Source organism: Onychomys torridus, chromosome 22, assembly GCF_903995425.1.
Source record: "Onychomys torridus chromosome 22, mOncTor1.1, whole genome shotgun sequence".
NCBI classification, from domain to species: Eukaryota; Metazoa; Chordata; class Mammalia; order Rodentia; family Cricetidae; genus Onychomys; species Onychomys torridus.
Genome location: NC_050464.1, coordinates 10,907,519 through 10,926,555, shown reverse-complemented (window position 1 = coordinate 10,926,555; position 19,037 = coordinate 10,907,519). Strand labels below are relative to the sequence as shown.

Here is a 19,037-nt window from a genome sequence, read left to right as displayed (position 1 = left end):
TCACGGTGGGGATGAGTGAACAGTGCGTCTATCTGGTCATACTTACTCGGTGATGTGGGAGGAGGTTTGTGAAAATCCTTTCTTTTCGTTTTCTGAAAGAAAGAAGAAACAATGTGAAGCATGCTGGGCATTCTGAGAGACCTCAGGGGCACTGCTGGAAAACCTCACCACGCTGAGTGAGCAATGAGACAGGCCCTGATGGAGACCCTGGCCAGGGCAGACCTGTCTGAAGTTTGAGGCACTCCATAGTGTGCCTCATGCATGGGAGCTCCAGGGCCAGGGGCTGGGAGTCAAAAAGGCCACTCTCTCTGGGCATGGTCACACAAGCCTTTAATCCCACTACTTAGGAGGCAGGCAGATCTCTTGAGTTCAAGGCCAGCCTGGTCTATAGACACAGCCAGGGATACCAAAGAGAAATCTTGTCTTGAAAAGCCAAAAAGGGGGGTGGGGGCAGGGAGGTCTCTCTCCTATATTGTCCTCATTCCTGGTCTGTATACTGGTGAGCACTTGTGTGCCCACAGCAGGTGTGGTAAGACGAATCCTTTGTAAGTTAAGTTCATGGCAGATCCCCCTTAAGGAAGAAAAACCCATATATGAAAAACAGTCTCCATGGCAACCAGACACTCGTGTGGTCCAGTAGGAACAAGGTTCTGCTGCTTCTAGGGCTGGGCCGTGGAGAGTGACCTGCCCTTCTAAGTAGCATTCAGGCTGGGGGTGAGGGCCCAGCATGTGACATGCCCCTGCTCCCCCTCTGGTGGGAACACTGTCCTCTATGCCCCAGAGAGACAAGGCCTGTGGCATCAGGGTCACCTCTGTGCTGAGGATCTTGGGCTCCTGTCCCTATGACATAGAAGAGAGCTCCTGGCTGCGGACACACCTTGTGTAACAATTTCCTCCCAGATTGAAACATCCCATCCCGCAGGATGCTCCTTAAGCTCAAAGGTAAACAAGTCAAAATAGCTCCAGGAAGTCCCCGAAACCGACCATATTCATGTAGGCTCCTCCCTGCCAAAGCCATTCTCAGACTCCAAGACCTGGGAGAAGTCTAGACCAGAGTCACTTGGAAAGGACATTCTCCAGCCTGTTGAGACTCCTGCAGGGTGTGCAGTGTGCTCCAGGTTCTCAGCTGAGTGAGAGCTGTCACTCATGCTGAGGTGGGCCTTGGCTAATGCAGCTGTGTGTGAGTCATTTTTTGTTCCTATCAAGTGACCTCTCACCGACACTTCTTTAAGTAACCCTCACCTGGTGGACTCTGGTGGTATCTGTACTTTGTTCTGTCATAGGATCCCTCTCTGGGGTGAGGAGACGTGTATGCTGTGCCTCCCCAGGAAAGGTTTTGTCACACAGCAACACAGGCTCCTCCTTGGGGACAATGGGCTTGTGAGGCTTCTAAATGCAGTTGAGGTTTCTTGTGTTGGGTTCCTTCAGAGCTCATGGATAGCTGGAATCAAGTCTGCCCTCAGGGTAACTTCATTGGCTTATCCCTAAGTGAGCACTTAGCACACACACTTCCTTTGCTACTCAGCACAATTTACAAAGAACCCAAAAGGCTAGCTAATCCCCAGGGGGCACTGGAAGTGAAGTCCCACTGGAGAGCCCCTGCCTAGAATCCCCCAGTGAGGGGCTGGGGTGTGGCTCAGTGGTAGAGCACCTGCCTAGAATCCCCCAGTGAGGGGCTGGGGTGTGGCTCAGTGGTAGAGAACCTGCCTAGAATCCCCCAGTGAGGGGCTGGGGTGTGGCTCGGTGGTAGAGCCCCTGCCTAGAATCCCCAGTGAGGGGCTGGGGTGTGGCTCAGTGTAGAGCCCCTGCCTAGGATGCCCCAGTGAGGGGCTGGGGTGTGGCTCAGTGTAGAGCACCTGCCTAGAATCCCCCAGTGAGGGGCTGGGGTGTGGCTCAGTGGTAGAGCACCTGCCTAGAATCCCCCAGTGAGGGGCTGGGGTGTGGCTCAGCAGTAGAGCCCCTGCCTAGGATCCCCAGTATGGGATAGGGTGTGGCTCTACAGTGTACCCTAGACTGACCACCTCTGCCAGTTTTCTTGACTAGCACTCTGGGCATCCAGTGTGAGTTGCCATGTGTGGGTATGGGAATTGCATCTGTGTACTCTGCAAGAGCAGCAAGTGCTTTTAATCACTGAGCCATCCCTTGGGCCCTTCGTAATTAATTTCTATAACTAGCTTTATAATGATAACCTCAGTTTTTATTATTATTTTGTTGCTGCTGCTGCTACTGTTTGAGGCAGGGTCTTAAGTAGCCCAGGCCAGATGACATTAAACTCATCCCCTTGCCTCCACCACCTCCCAAATGCTGGATTACAGGCATGTACCATCGTGCCCAGTTTATGCAGTGTTAGAGATGGAAACCAGGGCTTCATGCCTGCTAGGTAAACACTCTATCAACCGAGCTATTACGAGCCCTTGAAATTGATTTCTAAAAAGTAAGAAGTTTAAAACTGACCATCTCAGTCATTTAAATTCAACCAGTAGACTGAAATTTCTACACCAGAAGCAGCTCTGGGCACCAGTACTCTGGGGCCTACCAGCATCTGGGGAGACTATTTACAGACACATCCAAGGAACGCCGACATGGGGACTCCACCCCTGCTTGTACTCACCGTCTCAAAGTCGGAATCAAAGGTAATTGCAGACAGACTGTCATCGCCCTGGAAGAAATGGAAACAGGGTCACTGGAGGGCGCCTGCTCGGGTGCGTCAGCCCCATTTCTACACTGCCTGTCCCAGCTGCCACAACACAACCCAGCACATCCCATGGGACATCGCAGGAAGCTCGGGACATCGCCATGCTACAGCAGCTGATGTACCCCAACAGTCAGAAAGGAGGGGTGGGCGCAAGGGGATGCCTCAGCTGGAAAACGCCAGTGCTGGAGGGAGAGACAGATGGATCTCTGGAGCCTACTGGCCAGCCAGCCCAGCCTCAGTGCATTCGAGGCCAGTGTGAGACCCTTCCTCAAAAAAAAATAAAAAAATAAATAAATAAAAAAGTTGTGTGTGTGTGTGTGTATGTGTGTGTGTGTTGGTGCCTGTGGATTCCAGAAGAGGGTGCTGCATCCCCTGGAGCTGGACTTACAGGCACTTGTGAGCTGTCTGACATGGGTGCTGGGAACCGAACTCCAGTACTCTGAAAGAGTTAACCCCTGAGCTATCTCTCCAGTCCACCTCCCATATACTTTATTTTTATTTGTATGTATGCATGTATTTGGTGTGCTCATCTGCATGTGTTTGTGTGTGTGTGTAAACATATTGTGTGTTTTCCTTCACTCCTTCCCACTTTGACACAGGCTCTCTTGCTGAACTCTGAACTTGTCAATTGTGGCTAGTCTAGCTAGCCAGTTTGCCCAGGGGATCCTGTCTCCAATTCCTGAGCATTGGGATTACTGGCAGCAGCTGCACCCACGTGGGTTCTGGAGATCTGAACTCCGGTCCCAGTGCAGGCAAGCATCTTATCCCTGGAGCCTTCTTCCCAGTCCTTGGTTACACTGAAGAAAACACCTCCTGGTGGTGCAAACCAGGATTTGGGAAGCTGAGGCAGAAGGATGCTGCATTTGAGGCCAGCCTGGGCTACATACAAAGTCAGATCTTTTTTTTTTTTTTTAATATGGAAAGTGCTAGCCAACAACGTTAATGGTAAAAGTTACAGAACAATAGAAATATGATGTTCTAACCTATGGAGGAACAATGTAAATGAAAAATACAACAAATGTTAATTGGCTTTGTGTAGATCGCCAGGTTATGGATAACTTCCCAAAGGTCCTGAAAGAATAATACATTATCTTTGTAATTACAACACAAGAAGGTTTTAACTTCTTCAAGGGGGAGAGCCCAGAGAGGGGCTAGGGAGGTGGCTCATTCGTAGAGCACTTGCCGGCGCTAGGGATCTGACAGCCTACAATCCCCCAGTGACCGTGTAGGGGAGGCTCAGCAGCAGCACACACACAGCAAAGAGTGACCGACTTCCCAAACTAGGTAGGACTCGGGAAGTCTCCTCTCCAGGGACTAGAAGGAAATTCCAATTGTTCTCGGCTCACCAGAAGCACTGTCCCTCAGTCTGTGTGGAACCTTACACGGGCCCTTGGACCCTTGATAAGTCATTCTGCCCATAGCCAGGTTCCTGCCTACTCCCTTCAGTCCCCTTCCCAGTATTATCCCAGAGGGCTTGCTTTCTGTGCCTAGGACATGGCACTTTCCCGCCTCGAAGCCCTTTGCATTTATTGTTCCCGCTGGCCTGTACCAAATTCTTCCTACTTGACTTTTAGATTGGGGACATCAGCCCATGGCCCTATCCTATAGCCCCCACTGGAATGCACAAAGTTCACTTGGTACCGGGCACGCACAGATGGCCAGCGGGTCCACCCGGCACCGGGAGACCGAAGGCGTGGCACGCCTCTTCTAGAGATGCCTCTGACCCATGCAGGGTTGGCCATGGGGGTGGAGGCCTTCTCCTTTGCGTGGGATGGCTCTGAGGAATCACTGGAGTGCAGCCTTCAGCACACTTACGAGGTGAACTCGTCACCAGCCGGCCGCGGCCACAGACCCGCAGCGCGCGCGGGAGGGCGCAGTCCTGGGGACTTTGTGAAAGCAGGGGCTTCCGCGAGCCTGGGCCGGAGCTAGAGGCTGCTGGGGCGCGGGCACGGTGGCGGCCTACGCCCGGGGCTGGCTCTTGTGCGGTAACAATCGGCCTGCGGGAGCTGGCTGCCACCATGCGCCTGTTCTCCCTCTGCCCCGGGTCTCCTTACCGTCTCGGAAGCCAGCTCCGCGGTGTCCAGACTCATAGTGGCGGCGCTGCGCGGCCTCCGGGGCGCTGCGAGATCGGCCCTCAGCGTGGGCGGTCTGCCAGCCGCCCTGCTGCCATGGCAACCGTGCCGCGGCCACAGAGCCCCGGATGTGGACCTCCCTGTGGAGCCCGGCGAACGGTGTGCGCGCGCAGAGTGAGCGCGGCCTTGGGGGCCGGCCATGGACTCTTCCCGGGTTGTACTGCGCATCGAAATTTTGTCTCCTGTGGGTTTTCGGTGTCTCGTGATGCGTGAATTGAACCCTCCTGCATGCAAGGCCGCCTCGCTACCTCAGTGCCACGCTCTCAGCTGCAACTTCAGGAGCCCGAGTTAGCTTTCAGCAGACCGTGGCTCCAACTGTGTAGTCCAGTGGGCAGGGGTTCCGCGGGTCGCCATCCTGAGTAGACACAGGAGACAGAGCATAAGGCACCATTGTTTAGTGATAGGCGCCCATTTAAATGTTTATTTTCCCTCTAAATAATCTGAGATGTTGGGGCCAAAGTGACTCCCTAATTGTTAGACCTGGGGCTGGTACCTTGCGGGAAGGACACTCCACACCAGGACTACCCATCGGCCTGTACCAACCGCTTTATACCCTCAGCTGACGACAGTTTGCTATCACAAGCCTCCGAACCTCCGGGAGGACCTGAGGTTTTCCCCACTCAGGCCAGTTGGGGAGCATTTCGCTGGTGGCCCAGCAGGCCAGTGATAGGTGCAAACACAGTATCACATTTTCCTGGGGATCCCCTGTCTGCCTCCTCAATGATGAGATTACAAGTGTATATACCACCATGCCTGGCTTTTTCTTCTTACACCCCACCCCATCGTTCCGGCAACTGACACACTCAGGTCCTTATGCCTGCAAAGCAAGCATTAACCAGCCTAAAACTATTCCCCAGCCCGTATTTAGTTTCTGGGCAAACAGCTTTCTGCTGCTGGGTGATATTGCAACATTAAAGCTCAAGACAAGGCTTCTCCTGAGTGGTTTTCTTACCTACTTGAAAAAGAATTTTTTTTCTTGAAAAAAAAAAAAAGTTTTATTTTGAAACAGCGTGACTAACCCCAAACTTAGACACAGGTACATCTGTCCTGAGCTTAAAGGCAGAAGCTTCCACGCCCTGCCTTGAGAGATATTTTTATTTATGTGTTTGTGTGAGTGTATGCCAACCTTGTGTGGGTGACCTCGGGGCTGGGGAACGAACTCTGGTCCTTAGAGTTAGAACAGGAGGTACTCTTAACTACTGAACCATTTCTCTAGTCCCCGCTTGTCTACTTTTTAATCTTTCTCATTAGCAGAGTGGCTGAAGCTGTGAAGAGCCACAGAACTGCAGGCTTTGGTGACTGGAGGAGGATCCTGACACTCTAGTCCCCGGAGTTTAGCGCTAGCCGCTGTAGGAGCCGAAGGATTCAGCACCGGAGGTCCTGTGCATAAACTGCCTGCCCCCGCTGGTCACTGCAGCGGGAACGAGGGTTCCAGGGGCTGGCAGAAGCCAGGGACCATAAATGCCTAGACACGTGGCCTGAGGCCAGGGAGGCCCCGCCTCCCAGTGAATAGCCACGCCCACACCGAACCCGCCTTGGAGACGCTCCGCCCACTGCTGCGTAGGCAAGCGCCACTTAGCGTGTGGGGAGGGTGATAGTTCCGAGTGTATGTGAAAATCCCAAACTGCACCCGGCTGGAGTTCATTTACAGGGTTTTGAGCCTTAGAGGTGATCGGAGTGGCGGTCAGGGTCGTCACCGGTCTCCAAGCGCACGCTCCCAGGTCTTTCGAGCCCGTGTCTGTCACGTGGTACCGCCTTAAGGCGGGGCCTGTAGAGTCGGAGACTCAAGCAGAGGAGGGCGGATCCGCAGCTCTGAGGGGCGGAGCCTGTAACCACGTGAAAGGAACTTGCGTTGGGGGCGGGGCCTCGGCTGCGAACTCAGGCGGGGTGGGACTTGAAGAGGGCGGGGTGGAGCCAACTCCCCCCGGTGGGGCGGGGCCCGTCATGGTGTGGGCGCGGGGCCTGCGGCTGCGTGGAACGAACTCTGAGGGAGGGTAGAACCTGGGGAGGGCGGGGCCTGGGCCGGCGTGGAGCGGAATTTGCGGAGGCGCGGGCGGGGCTTGCAGCAGATACCGGAACCTCACCGGGTGAGTGGCACGCAGACCCCGGGTCGAGAGCCCGGTAAGGAGGACTTCGAGTTCGGGCCCGGCCCTTGGGGCCTAGTGGTGCATTCTATACTCTCGGGCCTAGTTCCGTAGCTGAGAGACGCGGGGGTGGGATTCGAACCCTAGCTAACTCGAAATCGCAGAGAGCGCGCCTCTTATCCAGACTTAGGAGGTATGGACGACCAATGTCGGGGTTGGGACGAAGCCTGCTGGGCCGACAGATACCGAAATCATTGCCTTCCAAGATACCTATTTCTGTCCGATGCAGGCCGCAGCAGGGTTGTTGTTTGCAGCCTCTACCGACCTGGGCTGTGACACATACCTTCTTCTGCACTCCTGGGTCTCATGCAGGTTTCTCTTGACCGTTGGGAACAGACTCTGGGATCAGGTGCCCGCAGGACAGCCCCCTGCACACTTGGCTGACCCCTAGACTCTGTGCTCCCCGCAGCTAGGTCAGTAGGCAGTTTGCACCTCCACCCCATGCCACCAAACCAAAGGGCCTTGTGGCTCTGATTGACCTTTCCTCACTCACTGACGGTGCAGCTGCTAGGACTCAGTCCTCTTGATTGCCCAGGTTCCCCTGGACTGAGCTTAGCATCTTTGTGGGCTCAGAGTTCTGGTGCACATGAAGTTTTCCGGGCCCCTCCCCTGTCATTGAAGGCTGTCTTTGACTAGGGTGGCTGGTGTCTGAAGCCACATATGGTCATGGCTGATCCATTGCTTCCTCTGTAGGAACCACTGTATCTTGATCATGGATCCAGAATGTTCCAGGCTCCTCCCGGCTCTCTGTGCTGTTCTGGCAGACCCCAGGCAGGTGGTGGCAGATGACACCTGCTTGGAGAAACTGTTGGATTGGTTTAAAACAGTGACAGAGACAGGTAAGGACATGGTGTGTGGAACTTCACCTCCTTGAGGTTCTCTGGATGATCGGGGAGAGTCAAGATGGGGTACCAGGGCAGTGAGCTGTAGAGTCACAAACTGAAAGTCCCACTGGAGTCCATCCACTGTTCAGGCTTCCCACTGTTCAGTTCTCACTAGGTGTTTGCAGAGATCACACCTACATTGCTTAGTTATCTTTGCTGTATTTTGCTTATCTTGAAGAACTTAGATCTCTGGGTGGATGTGGTGGGACATATCATCCAGAAGTCAAGGCAAGTGGACCTCAGCTTCAAGGCTAGCCAGCTCTACATAGTGAGTTCAAGGCCAGCCTGAGTTACATTTTTGCTGTGTGGGTGGACCTTAATTTTTTTTTTAATCACCTGCGTTGTTTGTGTTTCCAATTTTTTGTTATTATAAATAGTGTTGTACTGGCTTTTCCTTGAGCACGAATACCCTGGCAACTAAAAGTTTTTCCTCTCGTGGTTGATCATTGTCTTCTGACAGATTCCACGAGCCTTGTCTTGACATTCATACCTACCTTCGTGTCTTCTTTGGTTTGCTGTTCTTTTTCTTTTCTTTTGAGACATGATCTAAGGTAGTTAGGCTGTCCTCAAGGATGAACCTCTGGTCCTCCTGTCTGTGTCTGGGTGGGATCATGGCTGTGAACCATCACTCCCTGTTTTTATTGGATGCTGAGGATGGAGCCAGAGCTTCCTGCATGGCAGAGAAGTGCTTTACCAACTCAGCTATATTCCCAGCCTTTATCTTTTCTTTTGTGTTTTGTCTCTTAAGTTATAGGATTTAAAATGACATTTCCCTGTAAAAGTAACATGTTAGTTGAATCCTACAAGTTTTACTGCTTGATACTTTTGTAATTTAGGTTTTTTGTTTGTTTGTTTGTTTGTTTGTTTGTTGTTTTTGTTTTTCAAGGCAGGGTTTCCCTATGTAGCTTTGCGCCTTTCCTGGAACTCACTTGGTAGCCCAGGCTGGCCTTGAACGCAGAGGTCCACCTGCCTCTGCCTCCCGAGTGCTGGGATTACAGGTGTGCGCCACCACTGCCTGGTCTTGTTTTGTTTTTGAGTCAGGGTTTCTCTATGTAGCAGCCCTGGCTGTCCTAGAACTCGCTCTGTAGACCAGGCTGGTCTCCAACTCACAGAGATCTGCCTTTCTCTGCTTCTGAAGTGCTGAGATTAAAGGCTTGTGCCACTATGCCTGATGTATGGTGTGTGTGTGTGTGTGTGTGTGTGTGTGTATGTGTACACACGTGAGTGTGGAGGCCGGAGGTTGACATTGTCTTTTCAATCACCTAACATCTTACTTATTGAGGCAGGGTCTCTTTCACTTGAACCCAGAGCTTTCCAAGTTGGCTGTTCAAACAGGACAGCTGAGGGTCTCCTGTCTGTGTCTCTGGAGTGCTGTCTGCCCAGCATTTATATTAGCTCTGGGAATCTGAACTCTGGTCCTGCACAGAAAACTTTACGTACTGAACCAGCCCTCAAAGCCTAGTTTTTAGTCAAGTTTGTGCAAGTAATTTTACAGGAGTGTGTGTGTGTGTGTGTGTGTGTTTGTTGCATGCACACCCAGGCATCTATATACGAAGGTCAGAGCAGAATAGAACATTAGGCATCTTCTACCATCACTCTCCACCTATCGCCTTGAGACAAGATCTGTTACTGAACCTGAAGTTACAGGAAACTAGGCTGGCTGGCCAGGAAGTACTTGGGATCTGCCTGTCTCCACCCCTCCCCCAACTCTAGAATTAGAAGCATGCAGAGACATGCCTGGCCTTTTATGTGAGTGCTGGGAATTCGAACTCGGGTCCTCATGCTTGCCGTGCCTGTCTTATCAATGGAGCCATCTCCCCAGCCCCTTTCACAAGTTTGGTTGGTGGTTGTTTCTTTGGAGGTAGGGTTCAGCTGTGTAGTCCAGACTGGCTTGGACTCACCGTGTAGACCAAGCTGTCTTTGAACTCAGAGGTCTGCCCACCTCTGCCTCCTGAGTGCCATGTTTAAAGATGTGTGTCACCATGTCTGACCTGCAAGGATTTAAAAAGGAAAACGTTGCACATGTTGGAACGCATAGTTTTCACACTTGTTGATTAGATCACTAGGTTGGCTTTCACCATTCACATCTGCAGTGTTCTTGACAAGCTGTCCGTGAAATTGTTTCTCAGAGGTGAGGTGTGTAAAAGTCTTGTCCTGAGATTGTAAGTTCAACTTTTTTTTTGTACTGTTGTCTTTTCTTTAAGGGCTCCTTATTTATCTCATTTCTTTCTCTCTTTCTCTCTGTCATTCTTTCTTTTCCTTCCTTTCTTCCTTCCTTCCATTTATTCTTTCATTCTTCTATTCTTTCTTTCAATGGTACTGGAGATAGACAAAAATTTTATTGCTGAGCCACACCCCAGCCCCTCACTGGGGGATTCTAGGCAGGGGCTCTACCACTGAGCCACACCCCAGCCCCTCACTGGGGGATTCTAGGCAGGTGCTCTACCACTGAGCCACACCCCAGCCCCTCACTGGGGGATTCTAGGCAGGGGCTCTACCACTGAGCCACACCCCAGCCCCTCACTGGGGGATTCTAGGCAGGTGCTCTACCACTGAGCCACACCCCAGCCCCTCACTGGGGGATTCTAGGCAGGGGCTCTATGTGGAGTTACAGCCCTAGCTCTTGACTGTTGTCTGTATGGTTCTTGTCTATATATTATATATTTTACCTACTGCTGAGTCATTTACTCTCTGAGGTCTCCTCCATAATGAATTCAGGCTAGTTGCTATTTGTTGCAAAAATCCTTCCCCCTTGGACTACTGGATCCTGAGGGATAGGGATTTATGAGCCACTTCTAGAGAGACTCTCCTTAGTCACTGCTCTCTTGAGATGTCCTGTCTCCCCAGAGTCCAGCCTCCAACTGCTACAGGACCACCCCTGCCTAATGGAGTTACTGTCCCATGTGCTCAAGCCACAGGATGTGAGCCCCAGGGTCCTCTCTTTTGCTCTACGCCTTGTTGGGATCTTTGCAGCCCAGGAGGACTGTTTCCAGTACCTTCAGGTAAGCCTTTTCTCCCATGTGGTTGTTCCCTTAGGGGTGGTCATCCTTCCCCTCTGGATTAGGAGCCATCTCAGTACCTGGGTCTCAGTGGCTGGCCCTGCTCCTGGGTCTGGCCAGTGTGTCAGGATTTCAACCCCACTGTCACCTCACATCGTTGCTACTTGGAAACACTCGCCAGGGATGAAGCTGGCTATGTGATCCTTGGCACATTCGGAGCTTCTCTTTCTGGTGGGGCACGTGAGTGCCGGAGGCTACCCCCAGTGCTTTGCCTGTAGTGTAGTCGTGGGTTGCATGGGGCAAAGAACAGAGTGGTCCACATGGAGTAACTCCGCCTGCTCGGGGAAATCCAGCTCCAAAGGATAGGATGCCCTCTTCGGGTTTCCACGGGCACCAACATTCATGTACATACCTACACTCAGACATGCACACATAATAAAATAATTGAAAAATAGTAAAAATCTTACAGAGAAAGAGGAGGAGGAAAAGAAATCTCTTCATTCTTCCTCTGACTCTCCCCGTCTCATGAGGGCAGAGTGAATGGTGCTGGGGCCGGGGAACAGCTGTGAGGCACCCATTGGCGCCTCCACCAATCCTGTTTTGTTGTTTGGGGGGTTTTCCCTCACGACTTTATTTATTCATTATTTGCTTTTTGCTTTTTGAGACATTATCTCTCTAGGTAGTCTTGGCTGCCCTGGAGCTTGCTATCCAAGAGATCCCCCTGCCTCTGCCTCCCAAGTGCTGTGATTAAAGGTGTGTGCCACCACACCTGGTGTTCATTTTTATTTGCATCTTTGCCTATGTATATGTCTGTGGACCACATGTATGCAGTTCCTGTGGAGGTCAGAAGAGAGCATTGGATTCCCCTGGAACTGAGATTTATATAGTTGTAAGCCACCCTGCGGGCGCTGGGAGCTAAGCCTGGATTCTCCATCCAAGCAGCCAGTGCTCGGATGGAGAACCCATCTCTCCAGCCCCTTGTTTTCATTTTTGAGATGAGGTCTCACCACGTGTCCCTGACTGAGCTTGAATTCACAGAGCTCCACCCGCTTTTGCCTCTGAGTTCTGGGATGAAAGGTGTGCGTCACCACCAAGCCTGGCTCTCGCAGTCCTGACAGACCATCAAAAGCCTTCTCTCTCTGCATCCCTGATGCTTTCTTTACTTCTTAGCAGGGGGAGTTGTTGCTGGGGCTCTTTGGGGAGACAGGTGCCCTCAGCTGGGCAGCCTGGAGCGTGCCCAGCGTGCGCAGTGGCTGGATCCAGGGCTTGTGCTCCCTGGCACACCACCCCAGCGCCCTGCACTTCTTGGCTGACAGTGGTGAGTGTAGCCCACGCCCTGTCCCAGTTCCGACAGGGCACTCTAGCTTCGAGTGCCTGTGGTGTGGGCTCTCCGAGGAGCCCCTGAGCCTCTCTGAGTCCAGTCTTCTCAGCTGGGGAAGTGGTGGTGGTGGCCTAGGGTTGTCAGGATAAGCTCACAGTCACCACAGGGATAGTGTCATCTTTGATTCCTAGTATCTGGGTGGCTCCCACACTAGTGTATTGTCAAGCAGTCACGAGGTTGTCCTTGAAACAAATTAGAACTGGTTAGAAGCTGCATTGGCCTTGAAGCCAGCATGCTGGAGGCTCATGTTGGGTTTGCTTGTGAACAGAGGGGAGTCTGGGTGCTTTCCCTGAGGCCTGGAAGGGTATGACAGATAGAAGGTGCTCTCTGCATGCTTCCTCATTCAGGCTGACCTTTCGCTGCCCACTCCAGGTGCTGTGGACACCATCTTCTCCTTGCAGGGAGACCCCAGCCTGTTTGTGGCCTCTGCAGCCAGCCAGCTTCTAGTACACATCCTGGCTCTGGCCATGCAAGGTGGGGCTTCAGGGTCCCCCATCTCAGAAGCTGCTGCCTGGCCTGTCTGTGCCCAGAAGATTGTGAACCATGTGGAAGAGTCCTTGCATTCCAAAGCCACCCCGCAGGTCACACAGGCCTTGAACGTACTGACCACCACCTTCGGGCGCTGCCATAGCCCCTGGACAGGGGTCCTCTGGGGACGGCTGAGTCCCCCTGTGGCCTGCCTGTTTGAGAGAGACCCCATTCCAGCTGTACACTCACTCATGGACCTCCTCCTCAGCGTAGCCAGGTCAGGTGGCTGCAGGGGCTGAGGGTGAGAGGTAGTTGTCTGTGAAGTCTCAGAGTAACTGATGCTTCATGGGGAGGACCCTGGCACTGTCACCTCAGGGGATGGTCTCTTCAGGACCGGGCACATTTGCAGCTGTCTAGTTAGGCACTGATGGAGGAGTGATTTTTATTCTGCAGGTCTCCTGTGTTGAATTTTGCAGCCTGTGGTCTGTGGGAGATGCTGGCCCAGACCCTGAGCCGTCTGAGCCCCACACAAGCTGGGCCTCTAGCCCTGGGGACCCTGAAACTTCAACATTGGTATGATTTCGGGTGCTAAGAGTGTTACATTAATGGTTGGGGAACTTTGGAAACTGGGAAGCCAGATGTGAGATTGGGCCAGGTGGGATGGGCAGGTATTAAAGCAGTGGTCGGCTCACTCCGTCCCTCCCTCCCTCCTCTCTTTTCTTCCCCTTTCTCTCTTTCCCTTCCTCAGTACTTGTTGTGGAACTCAGTACTTCATACATGCTATTCAAGTACTCTCCCACTGAGTCACACCCCAGCCCCTCACTGGGGGATTCTAGGCAGGGGCTCTCCCACTGAGCCACGCCCAGCCCCTCACTGGGGAATTCTAGGCAGGGGCTCTACCACTGAGTCATACCCCAGCCCCTCACTGGGGAATTCTAGGCAGGTGCTCTACCACTGAGCCACCCCCCAGCCCCTCACTGGGGGATTCTAGGCAGGGGCTCTACCACTGAGCCACACCCCAGCCCCTCACTGGGGGATTCTAGGCAGGTGCTCTACCACTGAGCCACACCCTAGCCCCTCACTGGGGGATTCTAGGCAGGTGCTCTACCACTGAGCCACACCCCAGCCCTTCACTGGGGGATTCTAGGCAGGTGCTCTACCACTGAGCCACACCCCAGCCCTCTTTTTCTTCTTATTTTGAGACAGTTTTCACTGAATTCCCAGGCTGTTCTTGAACTCACTCTGTATGTCAAACTGGCCTTGGACCTCACATCTCCACCTCAGCCTCCTAAACAACTTGGGTTGCAGGCATGCTCCACCATACTGAGCAAGAGACAGAGCTAACTCAGATAAAAGTTTTGTGGTACCCCTAGAGCTAAAGCTCACTTCTGAGCGATCTGTAGCTGTCCTCTGTCCTCTACTGTGGATGAGCCAGGATCCTGGTGCCTCACTGTGTGTGCTCCAGGGATGTGCAGAGGTGTGGGTTGCTGAATTGTGCATACTCCAGGGGTGTGCAGAGGTGTGGGTTGCTGAATTGTGCATACTCCAGGGGTGTGCAGAGGTGTGGGTTGCTGAATTGTGTATGCTCCAGGGGTGTGCAGAGGTGTGGGTTGCTGAATTGTGTATACTCCAGGGGTGTGCAGAGGTATGGGTTGCTGAATTGTGCATACTCCAGGGGTGTGCAGAGGTGTGGGTTGCTGAATTGTGTATATTCCAGGGGTGTGCAGAGGAGTGGGTTGCTGAATTGTGTATACTCCAGGGGTGTGCAGAGGTGTGAGTTGCTGATTACGGGGTAGAGGGAGGATGGATGCTAAATACCTGAGCAGGCTCAGGTCACCAGGGGGGTCCATCACAAAATGTGAAAGAGGACATCTTGGGTCACTGACCACACATGAGCACACTTGGGCACTACTCTAGGAGCCTAGAAATTGCCTGTCACTCTAATCAGGGAGTGTAACCAGACCTTCTTAGGACCCTGAGACCCAGCATCTGCTCCTGAGGACATCAGGGCCAAGCCTTCAGGCCGTGGTTAGGCTTCTCCCCGTTTCCTTTTCCTTGAGTATAGCTTGCCGAGGAATTATGTCAGGGGAGTGCTTGTACTGAGCCACCATAAATTCGCTGGGGACGTTCAGATTGCGGCCAGAGTATAACCCTCACCATGTGCTATGTCCCTAGTCCCCAGGAACTGAGGACCCAGGCTTTTGGAGTCCTCCTCCAGCCCCTGGCCTGTATCCTGAAAGCCACCACTCAGGCCCCTGGGCCTCCAGGTATGTTGGGAGGGTGGAACCTCCATCTTTAGGCAAAGAACAATGAGCTGCCCTGGTCCCACTCAGACCCCTCCTCCCCCAACTAAGTGCAGATGGACAGCATCCTTGACAAGCCCTGGCCCTGCTGTGGATGGTGGTCACTGCAGGGATGCTGTTGTCTTTGTCCTCAGGCTTGCTGGATGGGACTGCGGGCAGTGTGCTGACTGTGGACGCACTCTTGTCATCTAAGTCAGCCTGTGTGGGACTCCTCTGCCAGACTCTGGCTCACCTGGAGGAGCTACAGATGCTGGTAGGTGCAGCCCTGGTCCATGTCCATCGGGTCATGTGACCCCAGGCCTCTACTAACCCAAATTCCTTCCTTCAGCCCCAGTGCCCCTCCCCCTGGCCCCAGGTAACCCTGCTGGGAGCTGCAGTGACCATATTGCGCCTCTGTGATGGCTCTGCGGACCCCAGCTCCAATGTGGAAGGCCGTCTCTGTGGGACTCTGGGCGGCTGTGTTCGTGTCCAGCGAGCAGCGCTCGACTTCTTGGGGACACTGTCTCAGGGAACAAGTGAGTAGGGTTTTCTCCTGCCCCAAGTTCCATTTTCTCTTCCCTTCTGTGGTCCCACCAGGCCCTCATGTAGCCCTGCACTCAGGCATCTTACATCCCCCTGCTTCCTTTAGGCTTGGAATCCATGCTCCCTGCCAGGTGCCGGGCTCTGGGTGGAAGTCCGGTTGATGCTTCCATCTCTGTTTGTTTCAGGCCCCCTGGAGTTGGTGCTGGAGGTATTTGCAATCCTCCTGAAGACCCTTGAGAGCCCAGAGTCCAGCCCCACGGTACTGCAAATGGGTTCCGGGAGGCCTGCACAGCTGGACCTTCTCGCTTAAGACTGCTTCCGATAGGGGCCCCAGAGCCCTACCCACATGGGTAACTTGCCACTCCAACCCTATAGCCTATCCTGCCCATTCTAGGTCCTGAAAAAGGCCTTCCAGGCTACACTCAGATGGCTCCAGAACTCACACAAGACCTCCAACTGCTCTGATCTCAGCTCTGATGCCCTGCTGTTCCTTGGAGGTAACCCTGGCTCCTTGCAGAACTGCATCAAGCTGGAGAGCGGGGGTGGAGACAGGCTGGGCAAAGTCATCCTGGGGGAAGGCAGAGTGTGACCCTAGAGGCCACTGACCACTCCTTCCTGGTACAGAGCTATTCCCCATACTACAGAAGCGCCTGTGCAGCCCGTGTTGGGAGGTGAGGGACTCAGCCCTGGAGTTCCTGACACGTCTGATCCGACACTGGGGAGGTGAGCACCCTGAGCGCAGAGTGTCTATGTTGTGTTTATGTGTCCTGTGGGCTCTGGGGCTCTGAAACCATCTGAGTGGCCTTTGGTCACAGCTGTGGGGCATTTGATTCCCAGGGCAGGCTGACTTCAGAGAGACACTGCATTCCTCAGAAGTGCCCACGCTTGCCCACCAGCTCCTCCGAGACCCCGAGAGTTACGTCCGAGCAAGTGCGGTCGGCGCTGCTGGGCAGCTCTCTAGCCGGGGTCTGCAGGCCACTCCCGCCAGCCCTGAGAACCCGCAGGCCCAGCAGGTAGGAGCCATTTGTTGTCGGCCCAGTGAGTGGGTAAGCAGCTCATCAGATCTGTAGCAACTGCTCCTGAGAGCAGGGCTGTCCAGAGGGACCGCCAAGGAGCTGCGGGCAGCAGGGCACAGTGCCTGTGCTCTTCCTGGCACCCCATGGTAGACACTGTGACCCTGTCTGGATGATAGGCAAGGGCAAAGCTTAAGAGCAGTGCATACGGAACACCTTGTGTGAAGGGGCCCGAGCAGCACATGGCCCAAGCCCGGGTGGCCGTGGACTTGTGTCTCCTGGGTCCTGTCCTAACTGGCTCGTCAACTGTTTTTCTTGTTGCTGTATCAAATACTTGATGAAAGCAGGTTAAGGAAGGGTGGTTATACTGGGGCCTAGAGTTTGAGGGTACAGTCCATCATGGTGGGTGAGTTATGGCGGCAGGGGCGGTAGTCTGGAAGCAGAGAGAGATGGATGCCCAGCCCTCTCTTCTTATTCAGTCTGGGGCCCCAGCACATTCTCTCCTCTAGCCTTATCTAGAAACTCCATCATAGTCACTCCCAGAGGTTTGTCTACTAGGTGATTCTGGATCCTGTCAGTTGACAATATCATGCTGACTTTTCTGGAACTCTCTGCAGGGCCTGCTTATGGACCTCATGCATATCCTGTCTACTGACTCAGAGGGCTTCCCTCGGAGGGCTGTCTTACGGGTCTTTACTGAGTGGCTGAGGGATGGCCATGCTGATGTGGTTCAAGACACAGAGTGGTTTGTGGCCACTGTGCTCCAGGCGGTGAGCCGGGATCTGGACTGGGAGGTCCGAGTGCAGGGTTTGGAGCTGGCTCAGGTGTTCCTCATGCAGGCAATGGGTCAACCCGGCCTGCACTGTCCCTATACAGTGGGCCTGCCTGAGGCCGCCTCACCCAGCCCACATCCGGAATTCTTGCAAATGCTCTGCCGACTGCCACTCTTTGAATTTGCCTTTTGTGCCTTGCTTGACTGTGACCGACCGGTGGCCCAAAAGGCCTGTGACTTGCTCCTCTTCTTGAGGGACAAGACAGCTCCCTGCAGTGGCCCCCAGGAGGCTGGGGACAGCCCTAACTTGGCCTCTGTGGAGGCTGTCCTGCAGAGGTGGCGGGAGGGTGAGCAGAGCCAGCCCCTTGGGGACCTGGAGCCTGAGGCCATGCTAGCTCTCCTGAGGTCCCTAGACCTGGAGGGCCTGCAGGGCAAACTGGCCAAGAGCAGCGACCACGTGGAGAAGAGCCCACAGTCACTACTGCAGGACATGCTGGCCACGGTGGGTATATTGGAGGAGAATGAAGCTGACTGCTACTAAGGCTGTGTCCGCATCCTCCGTCCCTTGCCAGCAGCAGGACTCCAGCCCAGGCCAGCTGCTCGTGAGACCCTCCAGGGAGTAGGTCAAAGTTCCCATATTTTCAGCCGGGTATGATAACACAGTTATGGTCCCAGAGTTTTAAAGGTCAAGGGAGGAGAATGTAGAATTCCTGGCCAGTCTGGACTAGATAGCGACCCTGTCTCAAAGAAACGAGAAATCAAATCAAAACAAAAACTCTACCTTTTGTGTGCGTGTGCATGCAGACAGACCAGAGGCCAGTCTCGGGTGTCACTCCTCAGGTGCTGTCCACCTTGGTTTTTGAGAAAAGCTCTCTCACTGGGACTTGGCTCTTGCTGATCAGGCTTGGCAGTGAGCTCCAGGGATCCCATCACCACCTCCCCAGCACCGGGATTATAATACTGCATCGGCACACCTGGCTCTTACTGGGTGCTGGCGTTTGAACTCAGGTCCTCATGCTGGCTCAGCAAGCACTTTATCCCCAGGCCCCACAGAACCTTCCCTTTTGATGGATGATTAAAGAAGTGGCGTGTTTTCTGCTCAGAACAAGTAGCGGTGAAGTCTGTAATCCTTCAAGTTAATTTTGTGTGTGGTTCAACACAAGGTCCTCCTGGTGCTCTTTTGCACATGGCCATTTGGTGCTCCCTACTCCATCCAGTGACCAAGGTTTAGAAATCCCATAATCTTCATTCAAATACTAGCCGGGCGGTGGTGGCACACATCTTTAATCCCAGCACTTGGGAGGCAGAGACATGCAGATCTCCGAGTTCAAGGCCAGCCTGGTCTACAGAGTGAGTTCCAGGACAGCCAGGACTACTCAGAGAAACCCTATCTCAAAAAAATAAAAAATAAATAAATTTAAAGTTGTTCAGAGTTGCCGCTGTGTGTCCTGTTTATAAGAAAGAAAGAAAAAAAAAAGCTACATCTTATTTTAAGAAGGAAGAACCAGGCCACAGCTACAATCAAAGCAAAACCAGCATCCAGCAGTGTCTGGCATCTAGAGCTTTCTCCTGATCTGGGCTCCAAAGGGCTTGGGCAGCTCCACTTCCTGGCTCTAGCGTCCACAGCACACCCAGCTGGCCTTTTAGATTCAGGCCAGCTTCACCCAAACCTGCTGGGCATCCTACAGTCCTGGCATCTCAAACCTGCTGGGGTCTCCGCCAAA

At 53.4% G+C, this 19,037-nt stretch overlaps 2 protein-coding genes across 8 annotated transcripts in view; one reads left to right on the top strand and one right to left on the bottom strand.

Moving 5' to 3' along the window:
- The window catches only part of Iqce (IQ motif containing E), a 42,068-nt gene extending 37,085 nt beyond the window's left edge, over positions 1-4,983 (bottom strand). For 2 of the 5 annotated variants that reach the window (XM_036171866.1, XM_036171868.1), the window contains exons 1-3: positions 4,750-4,983; positions 2,612-2,659; positions 47-92 (exon numbers count right to left, since the gene is read on the bottom strand). In XM_036171866.1, the coding sequence (XP_036027759.1) occupies positions 47-92; positions 2,612-2,659; positions 4,750-4,968 (313 nt within the window). In that variant the 5' untranslated portion in view covers positions 4,969-4,983. The remainder of the gene's footprint in view (positions 1-46; positions 93-2,611; positions 2,660-4,749) is intronic. The other 3 variants (XM_036171867.1, XM_036171869.1, XM_036171870.1) reach the window with 2 other exon arrangements.
- Positions 4,984-6,861: 1,878 nt separating this feature from the next.
- Positions 6,862-18,619, top strand: Brat1 (BRCA1 associated ATM activator 1). Of its 3 annotated transcripts, none has more exons than XM_036172132.1 (14): positions 6,862-6,914; positions 7,665-7,810; positions 10,703-10,857; positions 12,025-12,172; positions 12,608-12,980; positions 13,157-13,276; positions 14,879-14,970; positions 15,141-15,259; positions 15,335-15,521; positions 15,714-15,787; positions 15,923-16,025; positions 16,153-16,251; positions 16,366-16,541; positions 17,159-18,619. In XM_036172132.1, the coding sequence occupies exons 2-14, from the start codon at positions 7,684-7,686 to the stop codon at positions 17,852-17,854; spliced, it is 2,469 nt and encodes an 822-aa protein (XP_036028025.1). In that variant the 5' UTR covers positions 6,862-6,914; positions 7,665-7,683; the 3' UTR covers positions 17,855-18,619. The 3 variants fall into 3 exon arrangements, with proteins under 3 accessions (XP_036028025.1, XP_036028026.1, XP_036028028.1); XM_036172133.1 differs by having other exon boundaries at positions 6,889-6,948; XM_036172135.1 differs by lacking the exon at positions 6,862-6,914 and adding an exon at positions 6,940-7,104.
- The last annotated feature ends 418 nt before the right edge of the window (positions 18,620-19,037 follow it).

Coding starts and splice junctions, on each gene's coding strand:
- Brat1 (XM_036172132.1), top strand. CDS start 7,684: ATGGATCCAGAATGTTCCAGGCTCCTCCCGGCTCTCTGTGCTGTTCTG. Junction 14,971..15,140: donor TCAGGCCCCTGGGCCTCCAG/GTATGTTGGGAG, acceptor CTTTGTCCTCAG/GCTTGCTGGATGGGACTGCG. Junction 15,260..15,334: donor TGGAGGAGCTACAGATGCTG/GTAGGTGCAGCC, acceptor TCCTTCCTTCAG/CCCCAGTGCCCCTCCCCCTG.